Source organism: Hyaloscypha bicolor (assembly GCF_002865645.1).
Source record: "Hyaloscypha bicolor E unplaced genomic scaffold K444scaffold_10, whole genome shotgun sequence".
Taxonomy (NCBI): Eukaryota; Fungi; Ascomycota; class Leotiomycetes; order Helotiales; family Hyaloscyphaceae; genus Hyaloscypha; species Hyaloscypha bicolor.
Window position 1 is genome coordinate 4,294,207 of NW_020194512.1, and position 16,655 is coordinate 4,310,861.

Here is a 16,655-nt window from a genome sequence, read left to right on the forward strand (position 1 = left end):
ATTAATTAAATTAAGGCATTTCTTTAAAAAAAAATACTATTAAGCCTGAGCTTTCTTTCTAATTATATAAAGTTAGTTAAAAGAAGAAAAAGAACTTAATATATAAGTATTTAAAAGAGTATAAAGCTTCTATTACTATTAAGGATAATATTAATAAATATTTCAATCTTTTAGGGATTTGATTTATTCTGAATAAGGCAGAGAATTAAGTCCAATAGATATTAAACTAGTAAATAGTAAATAAAACAGAGTTTCTATATATATTTATAATTATATATAATTATCTTTCTATTTCTGGGACAGAGGTAGATATTAAGAGGCTTTTTAATATTATATAAGATATTCTAGGGCTTTATTAAACCTTACTGGAAGTAGATACTTTAAGGGCTTTAATTTTAGTTAAGGATTACCTGTACTATAAGAAGCTTAATTAGGTTTGAAATTATATATATAATAGAATAGAAGTATAAATAGCTTTAAAAATTACTATATATAGAATTAAATTATATATATTAGAAGAGAAGTATAGATAGCTTCAAAGAATACTATATATAGAATCAAATATTACTAGAATTATATAGAAAAAGTTCGTCGAACTGTCGAATATTCGACAAATATTCGACTAAAAAATTCGATCGAACATCGAATCGATTTATAATTAGTTCGATTCGACCAAATTCGACGGATATTCGTCGAATGCGAATAATTCGACGATTCGATCGGAGCCCTAAAGATATTGTCGCACAGGTGCCGAAATAGAGTATTGGGCCAGGGTGAGTATTGGCAGGAAACCTGTTGAATTATATAAGGGCCTGGCCGCCTTCTTATCCCTTCGTCCACTGAGACATTGCCACATTAGCGGCCGCACATGAATATCCCTAATTTGGATTATGTTTTGGCCGAATTGGGGATATTTATATGCGGCCGCTAATGTGGCAATGTCTCAGCGGACGAAAGGATAACAACTTCACATAAATATAGAATATAGAATAATCTCAAAATGACTTAAACTTTCCGAATAATACTATAGGTAATAAGGGATAAATAGTTTTAGAGGAATAAACGGCCCTTCTAGGAATTAAATATTGTACTTGGCATAGTTAAAGTTAGAACTATAGTATTTTAGCGAGGTATAACCTTATAAAATATAATAATTGAGACTGTTTTCTTTAATTTAAAACTATATTAGCCCGAGGAACTTCGAGCTACTACTCCTCTCTCTTATATAAAACACAGGGCAGCTAGGGTATAGTATATATTAGAACGGCCGTATTAGCCTTGGCACTCCACGTTTTATTTGCGGGGAGGGGAGGAGGGGACGGTGAAGGGGTGGGGAGAAAGATACCAGGACTAGAGCAAGAAGTATTTAATTCTCTCTCATCCCAAAGAAAAACGCTATAAACTAGAGTTCTTATTGAAATCAATTTCAACGAACAATTTATCTAAACAGTTCTGGCTTCAAGATCAACCTTATTATCAGAATTTAGCAATGGTGAAGTTTACTTCTATCTGGGTCCTCTCAATTGTTACAAGCGTACTTGCAGCAAGTATTCTTTTGTCTGTCTATACTTCTGTCGCTAATTTATCCATTCAGTGTGGCGACAACTGTTGTTTCAAAGATGAGGACACCTGCAAGTCATATAACGTAAGTGTTAATCTAAATCTTTAGTTATATATCATATTAATAATTAGTCAAAAAACGTGTGTATAAGCGCGATTTGCACTCCAGACATCTTAATGGACTGTGTAAGTAAAAAGGCCGTTCTTAAATTCTACCATTCTCTGATATAATTAGGGCGCAAATTGCTGCAGTACTACTACAGAGTTCTATAATGGGGGGTGGCACTACTATGGGGTTGGTTGTTAAACCCGTAAACCCGTAAGCTGAGGAGGCAGATGGGTTAGAGGAGGACTTGAACACGGAACAGCAACGTCACTTGTGGAGAGAAAGTATATGCTCAAACCAGGCCTTGCCTGGAAAGTAGGAAATGTTAAGAACGTTGAATTCAGGCCGGGTTTTCTCGGAAGACAAGGAGTGCTCTCGGATTATTTATTACATTTCGCTGTGCCTAAGAGCAAGTCTAGCAGCTTTGCAGCCTGGTATCTGTACAGTACACACTTCATCTTGGTCTCCCCAATAATGCAAATGAACACCGAACTCCAAGAGCTCCAGCCATCCTGTCGGTTTTGAAAACAGTCCTGTACGCCACGAATACTCCATGGAAATGCTGCGCCACCATCTCGTAAACAAAAGAGACTCCACCCCACCACTCTATAACAGATCCGCAACCCAGCCCATATTGTCTCTGCGCTCATCAGATAACCTGGCGTACTCGAGAAGTAGTCGCAGAACATAAATCTGCATATCTTCCTTCCTGAGCACTTTATTCGCCCACTCCTGCCCGGCAAGCGCAATCCTCTCCGCCTGCGCATCATGGCCCTCCCTCTTGACAACCTCTCCCTCAAACCCGACAAAATACTCCATGATTCCCCAGAAATCCAAGAACCTATTATCCATCGGCACGAAGTGCTTCCACGGGACTAGCCTGCTATCATGCCATTCGCGGAAAATCGTAGCTTTGATAGGAAGGGAAGTAGAGAGGAGAAATCCGCGATACCGTCCAGAGAAGGAGTTGCCGTCGATATCAGGGACGTATTTCCGGTCGAATTGCTCTGCCATCTTCATGGCCTTGTTCACCTTAAAGTATGGGTCGGTGTAGTAGCAGGTTGCATCCTTCTCGGGTTCTAAACACATCAGGTCAATGAAGCCGGTATCAGCCCACTCCTCCGTCCACCGACCGAGCTTCCCCTCTTGTTGTGCAGCGATGTCATACTCCGACGGCGGTAGAGCAAAGTTTTCTGGTATCTGGGACCAATTCTCTGCTCCAGAGACTTGTGTCGCGTTTGTCATGGCCACGAATCGATGGCGCTGGAAGCCTTTCCAGTTGTCCGGTTTGTTCTTCCCACCAGTTGCCACACCTCTCCAGATCACCTTGTTCTGCTTGTCCACCCAGTTTGCCCCGTGGTTCGCGCCGCCCGAGAACCGCTCCTCGCCGTTCCAATACATCGGCGCAGGAAGGAGAATCTCGTTATTTGTGGGCAATTTCGATCCGCCGAACATGGGGAACAGATGCCTCGTGGAACTCACGGAGAGGGGCTCGATCATCATACCATGAAGGCCCTGCAGATCCGGCTGGTGGCAGAAATCCGCCGAGAGGGAGAAGTTCGAGACATAGCCTTTGTAGGTATGGGGAAGCGTATGCGCGAGGGTGATCGAAGGGGTGTCGTTGAAGTTCGTCTGATGATCCGCCTTGCGAGCCAAGCTGTCGGGATGGCATCCTCGGGATGCGACGTCCCAAAACCGTCCTGCAAAGGTTAGTTCAGCATTTTACCCAAGGCATGATGAGACACGTACTTGTTTCCTTCTTGCTCTCCCACCACTTCTGTGCCATCTCAACCTCCGCATCCGGATGCTGACCCAAGATCTGGAAGTCTGAAACGACCTCCTTTGGATTGGCCATCTTCCGCGACGCGCGCTCCTTCTCCATATATCCATTGATGTCCTCCCAAGGCACCGCAATCCGCGGTTCGTCCATCGAATTGAGTGCAAGATCCATATCGGGCAGCAAATGCTGGATTGTCTTGGTCAAATCCAACCAGATTTGTGTCCAGAACCAACCGCTGCCAGCGCTCGCGTTTTGATTTCTAATGTTGATCGTCATTTCATAGTCCCATGCTTCCTTTCGCATCACCTTCGGTTCGACTCCCCAGAAGGGACCGAGGTCGTGGTATATCTGGTCGAAAAACTCCTCCACCATGACTGCTCCGTTCTCCTGCGCGAAGCCGTACCAGGCATCAAAGCCTGGTGGAGGATGTCGCCCTCTTCTTGTGCGGTACGCTGCAGCCGCCGACTTCAGATCACGGCTCTCCTTCCTTAGAAGATCCTCGAATGTCACCTCTGCCTCTTCGATCAACGCGGTAATGGGATGGGAATGTGCGTTTGGTCTCGTCTTGTCTCCGGGCTTGATAGGACTCTGAGGTGTTCCGCCATTCATATGGTCTTCTATTGGTCTGAATGCCGTATTGAAGGTTGCCGTCGCAGAGTTTCGCAAGTAGTAGAGCACACACAGGGTGACGACAGCGAAGATGGTGTATTTGACCTTTCCAGCTGCGCGGCGCGGCTTTTGGAAGGCCATAGTGATGGGAGAATGAAGTGCCATGAAGTGGGATGGTTGGATTAGAGACGAAGAAGAAAGAGAAGAAGAAGAAAAAAAGAGCGAGGAGGATTGCTCTTGTTGTTCGTTCGGAGGGATGACAGTGGAGTGAGCTGTGAGGCTGGTGAAAACGAGTGTGGGCGGGCGCCAGCGAAAATAGAAATTCGGCGGCGGCGGGCTAAAAGGCGGTTGGGCTTAGAACGGGGAGGTGCATCGTCAACGCCGTGGCAGCGCAGCTGGAGGGCACACTCGAGACTCGTGACTCGTGAATAAAGGCGAATGCAAAGGGCGGGCAGCCAGCAGGAGAGTACAAACAAACGGAACACAACGTTTGGGAGTGAAGAAGGAGGAGGAGGACGGAAGGGAGGGAGAAAGGGAGGGAGGTAGTCCAGGTAGTCCAGGTGGTCCACCAGGTCTTGTCGAATTGATGAATAATCAATCTTCCAGGTTCCCACATGCTCCCATTGCTGATTGCTCCCTCATCCGCCCTCGTCCTCCAGGCTCCATCATCCTCCCTGTCCTCGTCCTCCCAAAGTTTGCGCCCCCTGTATCTCTTGGCGCACGCTGCACTGGCAGGCCAAATTGGTAGGGCAAATTGGCATTCATTTGCCCCCTGAGAGTCTGACGGCCGCCCATGCAATTTCTCCCATTTCTCCCCTCCGAAGGCGCTGCAGCCATTGGCCGTCCCCAACTCCAGGACTCGCGCCCCCCCGCGAAAATCGGGCGGGACGGGTTGCTATCTCAGAATCTCACGCATCACGCATCAGCGCGAAAGCTTAGGATTCGTATCGCTGCTCTTTTACTTGGTACTCCGTAAGGCTTGCCAGTTCGCGGTTCGCGGTTCGCAGTTCGCAGTTCGCAGTTCGCAGTTCGCAGCTCGCAGTATCTTCATGTTGAATGCTGAGTGTTGACCCTTCGTTAGCAATTCCCTCGGCCCCTCCCTATCTTCGTAGTTACTTTACTTTACTTTACCTCACGTCACTTTGTACAGCAGACTCGAGAGCCGGAACAATTGTTTGCTCTCCGCCTTATGAACGAACCCCCTTTTCGCCGCAAGTGCCACTCGGCAGCGAGCCGATCACCAGTTTCATCCTACGGTAATAATCCGTCGCGGACCCGCGGGAAGCCACAGACACCAACGGAATCAGGTGGACCCGAGCCTCGATTACGAGTAGATGGGCTTGCTGGGGTCACAAAGCCACAGGCCCCCGCGCCGTTTGAACTTTGCATGACCGGATGGCAGGGCTTGGATGGTGTCCAATTATAGTCCCCCCCCAGCAAATGTAGAGCTACATCTACACAGTATTATCCTCGAAGACCTACGTCAGATAAATAGTCTCGTCGGTCAAATTATGTTTATGAAACCGGTCCGGGCATATCGCATTCATCCGAGGTTGCAGGAAAAGCCTGGAGGGCAGATCTTGGAGATCTTCCACTCAGCCTCTCAGGGGTGTTTCATTAAACTTGTTATCTGATCCGGAAAGAGATTATCATTTCCATCGCGGAGAGGCTGCATCCTTTTCACATGAACGCGAGTCAGTCGATATCCCAAAAAAGGACCCGTGATTGCGGTGGATAGCTGCTGCAATTTTGAGCCTCAATGTTCCCAATACGCCGAAGAGCTGCGATACCCACAGCTCTTGCTCCGGGTCTTCATGGATCTCGATACCCTTTAATAATGTCAGGATAAGTCGCGGGGGCAAGGGGGGGTTGGTTTGAGGTCTGTATATCTCAGTATCATCGTGTAGAAGGGACTGATGGACCTGCGAATCGCAGTTATGCGAGGGGATATTCTGAACTTTGAATATTCCAACTTCCTACGTGAATTCGGGCTTCGAGAACAGGAAGACTTCGAGCAACAAGTTGCTGTTGCAAGGAAAAGAGGATGGCCTTTTGAAGAACCACGTGACTTGCCCCGCCATCAAGCAGGGGTCGTGATTGACTGTCTCACTTTGCCTCATCGTAGCTGTAACCTTCCTTCCAACATCATTCTTCGGCCAGGACCAAGGACATTCGACGTGGAGTGCGAAATGGGAGTCTCAGAGACACCTCCTATATGGCATCGACGGTTATAAGTCCAGATCGTACCGCAATAACCATTTTCATTTAAGCAGTCGTCGTCGAACGCTTCGAAGCATCCACCCAACTCAATAATCTATTCGCAGCCCCCCTTGAGCCTTAACGATGGCTTCGAGGACTTCACAACTCACCGGCGGCGATTGGGGCGCTATCTTGACCCTCTTACAAATCCCTCCTTGATTGGGTTTTGGCTTATCCTGATGCCCTGGTTGCGCTCGACAATTCCTGTACTTAACGGTCAGTCCAGGAACGACTTGCACTTAAAGGCCTAGGTCCAAAAGTTGCCTCGTCAAAATTCAACTTTAACGGTCGAGCATCATGGCGAGAAATTGCCTTTTACCTAAGAGGCCACCGACGAACACCGCTCTTTCGAATCTTGGGACCCATAAAGAGCGAGGTCACACCTGCTTGAGACATTTACGTTCTTTCATCGCACCAAAAAAAAAGGCCTCAAACCTTGAATAATTTGGAAGCTCCTACGTTCCAGCTACCCTACTAGACCCCACCATCAAACGAACGGTCCGCCATTGTCCTCATCACTACAATATATCCGTCGCGCCCTCCTCAACTCAATCAAAATGACGACTACATCAATGGTCCAACCGAAATTTCTCTCGAAAGGTGACCAGCTCGCCGTCGTCGCCGTCGGCTTTTCTGGGGGACAAGTACGACATCTTCCCTTCCAACTGTAACCCAACCTCTAACAACTACACAGTGCAAACCTGGCGTTGACGCAGCACCGTCAGCTCTCATCGCCAACGGCCTTCTCACCCAGCTCCGCGAGGACCTTGGCTACAAATTGTACCACGATGACACTGTACATTCCTACAAAGACCTCCTCCCTGCCTCCGACCCCGACTACCGCGGGATGAAAAACCCGCTCGCCGTATCTGCAGTGACCAAAAAACTCTGCGATCAAGTCTACGAACATTCAAAGGAAGGGCGTCTCGTCCTAACACTTGGGGGTGATCACTCCATTGCCATTGGCACCATTGCTGGCACCGCGAAAGCTATTAGGGAGAGACTGGACAGAGAAATGGCGGTCATCTGGGTCGATGCGCACACGGATATCAATACGCCAGAAACCAGCGAGAGCGGCAATGTACACGGTATGCCTGTTGCATTCCTGAGCGGTCTTGCGAAAGAAGACAGAGAGGACGTCTTTGGCTGGCTGAATAAGGACAATCTCATTAGCCTGAAGAAGTTGGTCTACATTGGTCTTCGGGACGTCGATCGAGGAGAGAAGTTAATATTGAGGGAGCACGGGATCAAGGCTTTTAGCATGCATGATATTGACAGGTACGTTCTACCTCTTTGTTGTGGGACAATGCTGACGATTACACTTCAGACACGGTATCGGCAGGGTCATGGAAATGGCTCTTGGTCACATCGGCAATGATACACCTATTCATCTCTCCTTCGACGTCGATGCACTGGATCCAATGTGGGCTCCTAGCACTGGGACGCCGGTTCGAGGGGGCCTTACACTAAGGGAGGGCGACTTCATTGCAGAGTGTGTTCATGAGACTGGATGCCTGGTTGCTATGGACTTGGTGGAGGTCAATCCAACGCTGGAGCCGGGCATTGATGATATTGGTGCGCAGCAAACAGTCAGATCTGGTTGTTCCCTCGTGAGGTGTGCGCTGGGTGAGTCTTTGTTGTAGGTTTGGCGAGCGTGATGGCATTCGAGAGGCACCGGAGCATTGCATCCGGCATCTGGATTGGATAGACTGGCATTGTACGAGGCAGATTCGGTGCTTTAGAAATTGGAACCCTTCTTCCTAAGAGTTGAATAAATACCTATTTTTTTGATGATTCATTTCTCTAATGATGAACGTTTTGGGTCATTCGTTGATTGTTTCGTTTGGCGGGGCAGCAGGAGTGGCGCTGATCATGGTTGAACTGACATTTCATTTGCACAGTAATCCCTCGAGTTCAAACATTTCCCATTCAACAAATATTTCGAGGGCTCACCAGTCGCAACCCATATGCAATCCAGGTCCCAAGTAATCCGCCCCGGCAAAACTTGGTTGTCGTGGTGCTGCAGCCCAGCCACGCCACTTCGCCAGCCTCGCGATAAAAAATCGACCAAGTTTCGTGCGTCACTTCGCTCCGGCGCGCCCACCATCACCCCACCCACCACTCACTTTCCAGTGTCACTCCCTTCTTGTTTGCTAGCCAACTCAGCTTCACTCGCTCCTTCGTAGCAGCTCAATTGCACAGCATCGTCCCAAGCACAAAGGCCATTCCGAAGTTTGCATCGAGTCCAGAAGCCAGCGGTTCGGTCCACCGCCGAGGCAAGCCAATCGTTATCTCCCTCGAGTCGCGACGTGGATCCTCCACCGAGCGAGCTGCCAGCGCAAAGCCCGAAGGAACGGTGAAGCCAAACCAACAACGTGGGAACTTGAGATTGCACGCGCATGCAATTGACGTGGGTTCTTGTCAGGGCATCGGTATAAAAGGTCAACGAGAGACGTACCTGCTCTGCGCAGACGCCAGGACCGAGTCCATCCATCGCCGCGAGAAAAGCTCCAGGTGGTACCACGAACAAGCAGACTCCCGACCACCTACATACGATCGTCGCGCGCGATTTACTCGAGAATCGAGGATCCAAGCATCACGCGGAAGCAGAAGGAAACACGGGAAAGAAGGAAAGAAGGATAGGGCAGGGCGGAATACCGGCTTGCGCGACTCGGACGAACCGGCGACGGCGCAAAGGCCTCCTCGAAGCATATAACGGATCTTCTCCCCAGCAAGCAACATGGCATCCTCGGAATCCACAATGACGGCGGATGCGGTGGTCGTCCACCGTATGCGCACGAAGTACCACTGGCCCGCGCTGCAGCTCAATTTCTGGCTCCTAATCATGACCATTGGGAGCGCGACGATACTGGGTATTTTCAGTTACTTTGCTTCCGTGCAGCAGCAGTTGCAAGTTGGGACACCATGGTTAGTCTCCTCCTTTCAAGAGCTCCACTCTCCTCTGCCATGACAGAAAACCCGGGCTGGGTTGGAGATGTAATATTTGGGAATCAATGCTAACCTGCATTCTGCGCGCAGGTACTTCCCCTACTGGATCACCGTCTCCGCGCTCGCCCTCCTGTTCATCCTCATGATGCTCTACCTAATAGCCCAGCGGCAACTCCTCCCAGGAATCGTAGTAATGGGCTCCTTCATTCTGTTTGTGCTGTGGATGGTAGGCTTGATCGTCATCTCGATCCAGCTGTGGGGGCCGTCGGGGAGTGTGAACGGGAACTGCAATCTTTATGTAACAGGAGCGGCGAGTCAAGGACCGAGCCAAGCTACATTGGCGTATTTGGAGCAGCATAGTATTTGTGAGTACCCCTGCAAATTTGGCTATCTGCGAGCTGGTGGGAGGAATAGAGAGATGGAGGCTAATGTGTTGACTTGCAGGCCAGAGCTGGACAGCCGCGTGGGCATTCCAGTTGGTGGGATGCGTCTTCCTGCTTTGGATGATGATCATGGCATACCAGGTTTACGCAGAAGATTCATAGGGCCAGTATCCAGCCACCCTTAATGCCACGGAACGAAGACGAAAGACGACACGACGAGAGACGAAGGCATATGACACAGGAATTGAAGGTGTAGGAGTGTGCATACGGGTCATTAATCGGTTTGGTTTGCATATATTGGCGTTCGGCGACAGGTTCAAGACTGCAGATACACTCTGGTCTACAACATTGGGTTTGGCGTGGGAGAATACGCTCCACTGTAGTCCTGTGCATTTGTTACATCTTCATTTCTTGTCTCAAGTCACAACTATATATCAGCTTCGTGTCGAAGCATATCTCACCATCGCTTTTCAGGGCATACAGTTGTGATGTGATAGAAGAGTGTTTGAAGAAATCATTTCTCATTAAATTTCTATTCCATCCATCATTCCTCCGGCATCAAACTCCCAACAAAAGAACGACCCAAGGTCTAGTTCGACCACTTGGGATCAATAGTTTTTCTGCAAAGCAAGCTTATTAGTTCGAATACTTGGCATCCAAATTCTTGCTATAGCACAACACGGCATTAGGTTGCCCTTATCTTTCCTCCCATCTCTTCGCGAGCGAGGCGAGGACCACAAAAATGGAGAAGAAGACGTACCCAGTAGCCTTCTCGAACAAGCCTCGCGCGCCATCAGTGATCTTCTCGTTGGTGTCCCGACTCATGGTGTGTCCGGTCTTCTTCTCGAGGAAGTCGAGTCCTGATCACAAAGCCATCAGCATCTAGCTTGCGAAGGGAAGGGAGAGGAACAACCCTTGTCACCATAATCCTCATTCTGGTTGTTGCCCATGGCTTGGCCTTGGCCTTGAACGGGGCCAGCGCTTCCTTGTGCGGCCTGGTTGTTGTTGTTGCTGCTGCCGCTGCCAGCGTTGTTCATCATACCTTCAGCCTTCTTGAGAAAATCCATTGTTACTAGTTCAAAACTTGGAACTGAAGTTTTGGGATGTGTATTTTGATATAGAGAGAGTGTGGGAGAGAGAGTGTGTGTGAGTAAGAGAGTGAAATAGGGAGGAGGGGTAATTCAGGGTCCTGGCTTGACTTTATCCCCCTCCACTAGCTCGTCACTTGAGCTGCAGAGCTTGCTTGCATGCCATTAATGCAAACCTCGCCGGCCAATGCTTACTTGATCCATTGCTAGATGTCGATAGCAGCGCAACCCACACCCGGTCGAGCTGAAGTTGTCTCACTTTTCATTCGATGTGGGGTTGAGGCACGCTACGTCATTGCTGCGATTGCCGAGTGATGTGTGCCAAGAGCCTTCGTGTCAAATCAAGAACAGGAATTCGTGCTTCCTTTTTTTGAAACTGGATAAAGGGAATGTGCATGTGAATCTGAATCTGGAGAGGGAGATAAGAAAAGCAAGTTCGTGGCGTTAATTGAGTTTGCATTTGGGGGTTGCTGGAGACCTCAGCTGAGTTTCCTCGAGGGAGAGGGCCTGGATGCTCGGGAAGCCCGATTACGGCCTCGGCGGGGGCTGGAGAAGCAAGACAAAGGGGAGGCTGACTCGCGTGCATTGCGGGGAGGAGCTATGGGATGCAGAAGAGTCTTTTCTATTTTCATGTAGCATTCTTTCATTCTTTCATACCAAATATTGAAGTCTGTTACGTAAACAGCGAGTCTAGGTACTGCAGAGAGTTTCATGCGTGTTCCTCCCAAGAACATTGGCTTCACTTGGAAGACAGGGGCGATCTGGGAGGTCCTCCATGGTATCTTCGAAGTTGATATTCCCCCAAGGCAGCTTTTCGATTCCGTGTGGGCTCGTGTCCGCATCCGTTGCTGGCCAAGTTACACTTTCAATCCAGCGAAGACAGTGCAGGAAGATGGGCAAGAAAAGGGGAAGCGAGCAGATGCCGCCAACTGAAGACACATCGGGGGCACTGACAAGACAAGAAAGGATAAGAGCTTCTATGAAGCCTCGTTGATACAACTATGGAGATAGGACAACCGCAACACCTTCCCCCTGCGGCCTGCCTAGATCACGGGGAAGCAAAATCAAGCAAAAGGCAGCTCCTTCGGCATACCATAGTCATCACAACTCGCGAACCTCCAAGCCCCCTTGAGTTGGGGTATGTACACCCAGCGGAATATCTGGTGCACAAACCATGGGAAGGGAGGAAATCGTTCTCCGTGTATCCCTGACTCGTACGTAACATCTGAATTCGTGATCAAGAAAGGAACCTCTCGGACCTGGGTTCAAGATCAGCTGTTTTCCTCTTTAAGAAATAAAGACACTCACCCTGTCAGCCACTTTCTTAGAATGTGCAGCCATAGCCCTCCCAAGAAGATTCCAATCAATCTTTTCACCCTTCGCCAGGCTCTCAAGAAGGTCGATTTCATTCGTGAGATGGGCCTCCAGTGCTGGTCCAAGGTCTTCAGTTATCTTCAAAATTTTGCTTCCGTCATACGTTTTTACATCGGCTTTGACATTTTGAATGTACTCATCAAGAGCCAAAAGCCCAGGGAGGAAAGTCTCGTGCTCTGTATGGTTTCTTGACATGACTCCTTTCTCCGTGGATTGCTCCTCAAGCAGCGGGAAGTACACCGTCTCCTCGGTATTGTGATGTGAATGGAGAGTGCATGACCAAGCATCACAGAAAGTCATAAAGTCCAAAATGTCTTCAGGCTTCTTGACATGGTTGGCCTGAAGAGTGATGCAGTTGAGTCCTCGGAGGACGATGTTGTGTACCAAGGCCATTTCGGACGCATTCGAGACGCACCCGACTCTGGCTGCCCCTGATAAAGGTCGTCAGAATTGTTTCATTGAATATTTTGTAAGATCTTCACCTCTAGAGCTGCCCTTGGCGTTGAAAGCAGTTTGTAGGGGCCGTCAGCCCACTTCTTGGTCAACATTTGGGGGATTGAGGGAACAGAGACTAATGAAAGAGAACATCGTTTCGAAAATGGGAGCACTCCTTGACTTGGAGGAAACAGAGATGATCGTTTCAAAGGGTGGGAGGCCGCGATGCATCGTTCGATTTGTGGTGTGATTCTTCTACATGTGACGCTCGATTTAACGAGCCATCCGGATCGCGACGGGCGATCTCCATCCATCAACCACCACTGTCGGATATATGCAGCACAATGAATTAGGGCAGAGGGAAGAAGGGCAGAGTTATGCAATGATCTGGAGGATTGACTGAAGAAGGGGAGGAGGAAAGAAGCACCCGCCGGAGGCTCGAATGTGGTGGCAATTCGCAACTTGGCTATTCGAATTCGATACAGATCTCACTCCAGCACGAACACTTGCCCGATATCCCGCCGATTCGAATACGCGTGCTCATAGAACACAACTAGACGGCAGATTGGAGATGCAAAGGATGATTCGCGGAGGAACGTAGAGCACGACGATGGCATGAGACTTCTTCCAGGCGTTGGCATGGTCTTTTTGATACCCACAGGCCACCTTCCGTCCACCTCTCGAGTTGAAGGTAGTTCAAAGCGCCAAAACGATACGCAGTAGCACCCTTGCGAGCAGGGCTGAATTTGCGGTTTGAAATGCCGTTGTGTTGCTTGGTTCCCCGGGAGAAATAGTACTCTCGAAGGAGCTCCCGCGATGACGAGGAATGATTCCTCGTCAGGAGCTTGTTATCACTTTCAAATACTGCATTAATGCTACTGTCTTACCGGGTGGTTTGAGATATTAATTTGATCGTCGTTACGTCGGGACCAAGTTGTGCCGATGGCTTTCTCTTCTTTCCTAGTCTCACTCACTCCGTCCGAATCAGCTCCAACAGCCTGCTTTTCGTCCTCAACCTGAGGTGGATGTGGAATGGCGCCGGTAGCAAGTAGATCAATTATTTTGCGACATGTTTGACTTCACGGGTGATGGCAAGTTGCCCTCCAGATTCTGGGCAATCCAACTCCGAGGGTGTTCACCCTGCCCATGCCCGGACGACGAGATGTCATCGCCGTCATTCTCATATTATCCGACCGATACCAGGACCGAATATTGTTCTCATCCCATGTATCAGCTCACAAGAAAGAATTTTCATGGTGAATTCAAGCTCTTGGCTGATGTTCACAAGGCTGCAGCTTGAAAATCTGGGGTGGGAGTGGTGTCAATGTGTCGATTGGCGAAGCCGGGTAAACTTGCCCCTTGCACACTGCATACATAGTGCATTTCGAATCTCAAGCTCTAGAAGTCTCAAGACTTCTCCTCTCACTATCAACGTCTTTTACGCATGAATAATCTTATTTGCCGAGTGCCTCGATGGGATTGGCATTGCAATATCAGGTATCCTCCTCCCCGGGCATGCCAGGCGGAGCCTCACAGAGTGAGTTTTGTTTTGGCCTCGCAATGCTTTGATTGCTCTACCCCATCTTCCTCCCCGGATTAAGGATTTCCACACACCGACTGTCGGGGGAACAAGAGTTAATATCAGCCCTTTCTTCCCACATGACTAACAGTTCTTTTCGAGGATTTCTCATTATAGGTGCACATTTTTTGTCCCATTGATCTAGCTATCTCCAACTATTGGCGGTCATTTAAGTTACTCGTTCATTATGTTGCTTCTCATATTAATTTCTTCAATCTCCTCAGTGGCCGCTGTTTCACCCCTGGCAGTAAGTTGAGAGGAAATCTTGGTGGGCTTCGCCGTTTTAGTTGACCCAATACTCAGGGTGTCAACATCGCGGGTTTCGATTTTGGCACTGATATCACTGTGAGTCGTCTTGGCAGATGGCCATTGAAGTTTACTAACACCTGCCCAGGGAACTGCCAATCTGATAAATGTGAATCCTCCTTTGACAACTCTCGGTGGCAGCGATGGCGCGGGACAAATGACACATTTCTTCAAGAAAGATGGGTTGAACGTTTTTAGACTACGTGGGTTACTTCGTTCTCTGCTCTGTTGCCGAGCCTAACATATGAGCAGCCGTCAGTTGGCAGTTTTTGATCAACAGCAATGTTCTCTTGGGTGGAAGGGCGGGCAACGGTACCATGAGCCCCAATATGATAATGCCTACGCCGCCAAAGAATGGTACTGCCCCGAGGCCATCCAAGGAAAATTTTATCAATATCTTGGACGCAAACAATGTTGTAAAATACGATCAGCTCGTGCAGGCATGCCTCGCAACCAGGGCAAAATACATTATTGATATTCACAACTACGCTTGCTTCAACGATGAAATCATCGGTCAAGGAGGCCCTACGAATGCACAGTTTGCAGATCTCTGGGCACAAATTGCTACAATGGTAAGTCGTTCAGTAATATCAGAATTCTCCCTGCTCATTTTCTCAAGTACAAAGCAGAGCCAAATATAATATTCGGACTCATGAACGAGCCTCACAACATCCTTGATATGCCAATCTGGGCGGATACGGTGCAAGCAGCAGTTACAGCAATCCGACAAGCTGGTGCCATAACACAAATGATCCTTCTCCCAGGCAACAATTTCACTTCAGCACAAACCTTCGTTAGCAACGGCTCCGCCGGAAACTTGAGCCGAGTCCACAATCTCGATGGATCAAACACTAGCTTGATATTCGATGTCCACAAGTATCTAGATTCCGATAATAGCGGCACTCACACAGAATGCACTTCCAACCATATCGCGGACACATTCATGCCTCTTGCCATGTTTTTGAAAGCGAATAATAGAATGGCATTTTTGACTGAAACAGGGGTGGGAATACGGTTTCAGTAAGATACTCCCCTCTCTCAACTTCTAGCTTCTCTTCTAATCTGTACAAGTGTTTAACAAAATTCTGTAACACACTTACCTTCATCAATGCCAATCCCGATACGTACCTGAGCTACGTCGGATGGGCAGCTGGAGGCTTCTCTCCCTCTACCTATAACTTGACGATGACGCCGATTGGATCATCGGGGAATTTCACGGATCAACCGATTGTGGCGCAATGTCTTGTGGGTACACGCAACGGACAAGGAATAGCTAGCTTCAAAAAGCGTAGTATTCGCCGTGGATGATAAGGTATTGGTCCTCGCTAGCCAAGAAGATCTCTCATGAGTCCATGCTTTTATTGCGTTGCTAATATTTGGGATATTCGGTATATAGGTAATCCAAGCTATTCAACCCGCCTGTAATTTTCTCTATTAATTTCTTACATGTGAATTCACAATAGCTTGTTGTTGACGCAACCGGTGATTGGAGATCCCAGTAGATTGATTCGTGTACGGATGGACGGACGAGCCCGACGGCAATCAATAACATCGGATTGGGACAACGTATCGCACCAAAACAATGCCAGTTGGTCAAGCTTCCAATAAATTTTCGGCGATCCCTAGAACCGAGGAGTTGAGATGCGATGATACTTCCCTTCACTGCTCAACCGTTTCTCCATCTCCGACTCCCACACCTGGTTCGTGTCTATCAAGCGAAATATGTCTTCGGATTCAGAAAGTATCTACTTGCCAATCGTAGACACCCCGAAAAATTCTCAGCTCGCCATTGCAAGAAAAGTCACAGAAGCATGCCAAAATTGGGGATTCCTTCTGATTAAGGAACATTCCATCCCCTCAGGCGAAATCGCGAGATGTTCTCGCTTGGAAAACCCTTTTCTCCATATTCGAAGAGCGGAAAGAGTCTTGGCCTAGCACTTCGAAGAATATCAGGTACGTTGGAGCTTGACGGATTCACACAAGGATAACAAGATGTCGACGTGGTTTGGAGGCGTTCCGGGATCTTTGCAGGGCAATGAAGCTCTGCCTCCTTTCTGGAGTGCGCATACCGAAAGGGTAGAAGGGTTCAAGCATAAGTATGCATCTCTTCGACCTTGGCTTCTCTGTCGGGTGTTCCAGGACAACTTCAACATTAAAATCCAGTCTATTCCAGTTGTTCTGCCGCTGGTGGGCAGTCTGATTCTGTCTCCTTAATAAAACCCACTGG

The 16,655-nt window shown here is 48.5% G+C and overlaps 6 protein-coding genes across 6 annotated transcripts; 3 read left to right on the forward strand and 3 right to left on the reverse strand.

Moving 5' to 3' along the window:
• Window positions 1-2,010: 2,010 nt before the first annotated feature.
• On the reverse strand, window positions 2,011-4,615 carry K444DRAFT_579418 (glycosyltransferase family 90 protein). The gene is made up of 2 exons (XM_024877661.1): window positions 3,416-4,615; window positions 2,011-3,366 (listed from the first exon to the last, which is right to left on the reverse strand). The coding sequence occupies exons 1-2, from the start codon at window positions 4,218-4,220 to the stop codon at window positions 2,273-2,275; spliced, it is 1,899 nt and encodes a 632-aa protein (XP_024744591.1). The 5' UTR covers window positions 4,221-4,615; the 3' UTR covers window positions 2,011-2,272.
• A 2,256-nt stretch (window positions 4,616-6,871) lies between these two features.
• Window positions 6,872-7,957, forward strand: K444DRAFT_515610 (arginase; the record flags this gene model as incomplete). Its single annotated transcript, XM_024873611.1, has 3 exons — window positions 6,872-6,958; window positions 7,009-7,592; window positions 7,642-7,957. The coding sequence occupies 3 exons, from the start codon at window positions 6,872-6,874 to the stop codon at window positions 7,955-7,957; spliced, it is 987 nt and encodes a 328-aa protein (XP_024744592.1).
• Window positions 7,958-8,931: 974 nt separating this feature from the next.
• Window positions 8,932-10,122, forward strand: K444DRAFT_19959 (uncharacterized protein). The gene is made up of 3 exons (XM_024870991.1): window positions 8,932-9,242; window positions 9,354-9,628; window positions 9,708-10,122. Exons 1-3 carry the CDS (start codon window positions 9,055-9,057, stop codon window positions 9,806-9,808), a joined length of 564 nt encoding a protein of 187 aa, XP_024744593.1. The 5' UTR covers window positions 8,932-9,054; the 3' UTR covers window positions 9,809-10,122.
• A 63-nt stretch (window positions 10,123-10,185) lies between these two features.
• On the reverse strand, window positions 10,186-10,628 carry K444DRAFT_606590 (uncharacterized protein). Its single transcript, XM_024879022.1, has 2 exons — window positions 10,560-10,628; window positions 10,186-10,506 (listed from the first exon to the last, which is right to left on the reverse strand). Exons 1-2 carry the CDS (start codon window positions 10,594-10,596, stop codon window positions 10,343-10,345), a joined length of 201 nt encoding a protein of 66 aa, XP_024744594.1. The 5' UTR covers window positions 10,597-10,628; the 3' UTR covers window positions 10,186-10,342.
• Window positions 10,629-11,391: 763 nt separating this feature from the next.
• On the reverse strand, window positions 11,392-12,649 carry K444DRAFT_649527 (uncharacterized protein). Its single transcript, XM_024885579.1, has 3 exons — window positions 12,591-12,649; window positions 12,043-12,539; window positions 11,392-11,993 (listed from the first exon to the last, which is right to left on the reverse strand). The coding sequence occupies exons 2-3, from the start codon at window positions 12,499-12,501 to the stop codon at window positions 11,799-11,801; spliced, it is 654 nt and encodes a 217-aa protein (XP_024744595.1). The 5' UTR covers window positions 12,502-12,539; window positions 12,591-12,649; the 3' UTR covers window positions 11,392-11,798.
• Window positions 12,650-14,309: 1,660 nt separating this feature from the next.
• Window positions 14,310-15,736, forward strand: K444DRAFT_658666 (glycoside hydrolase family 5 protein; the record flags this gene model as incomplete). Its single annotated transcript, XM_024886285.1, has 6 exons — window positions 14,310-14,369; window positions 14,426-14,467; window positions 14,517-14,631; window positions 14,681-15,000; window positions 15,048-15,448; window positions 15,478-15,736. 6 exons carry the CDS (start codon window positions 14,310-14,312, stop codon window positions 15,734-15,736), a joined length of 1,197 nt encoding a protein of 398 aa, XP_024744596.1.
• Between the last annotated feature and the right edge of the window lie 919 nt (window positions 15,737-16,655).

Coding starts and splice junctions, on each gene's coding strand:
- K444DRAFT_579418 (XM_024877661.1), bottom strand. CDS start 4,220: ATGGCACTTCATTCTCCCATCACTATGGCCTTCCAAAAGCCGCGCCGC. Junction 3,367..3,415: donor GGAGAGCAAGAAGGAAACAA/GTACGTGTCTCA, acceptor TAACCTTTGCAG/GACGGTTTTGGGACGTCGCA.
- K444DRAFT_19959 (XM_024870991.1), top strand. CDS start 9,055: ATGGCATCCTCGGAATCCACAATGACGGCGGATGCGGTGGTCGTCCAC. Junction 9,243..9,353: donor TTGCAAGTTGGGACACCATG/GTTAGTCTCCTC, acceptor TTCTGCGCGCAG/GTACTTCCCCTACTGGATCA. Junction 9,629..9,707: donor TTTGGAGCAGCATAGTATTT/GTGAGTACCCCT, acceptor GTTGACTTGCAG/GCCAGAGCTGGACAGCCGCG.
- K444DRAFT_606590 (XM_024879022.1), bottom strand. CDS start 10,596: ATGGGCAACAACCAGAATGAGGATTATGGTGACAAGG. Junction 10,507..10,559: donor TGAGGATTATGGTGACAAGG/GTTGTTCCTCTC, acceptor CTTTGTGATCAG/GACTCGACTTCCTCGAGAAG.
- K444DRAFT_649527 (XM_024885579.1), bottom strand. CDS start 12,501: ATGGCCTTGGTACACAACATCGTCCTCCGAGGACTCAACTGCATCACT. Junction 11,994..12,042: donor CTAAGAAAGTGGCTGACAGG/GTGAGTGTCTTT, acceptor TCTTGAACCCAG/GTCCGAGAGGTTCCTTTCTT.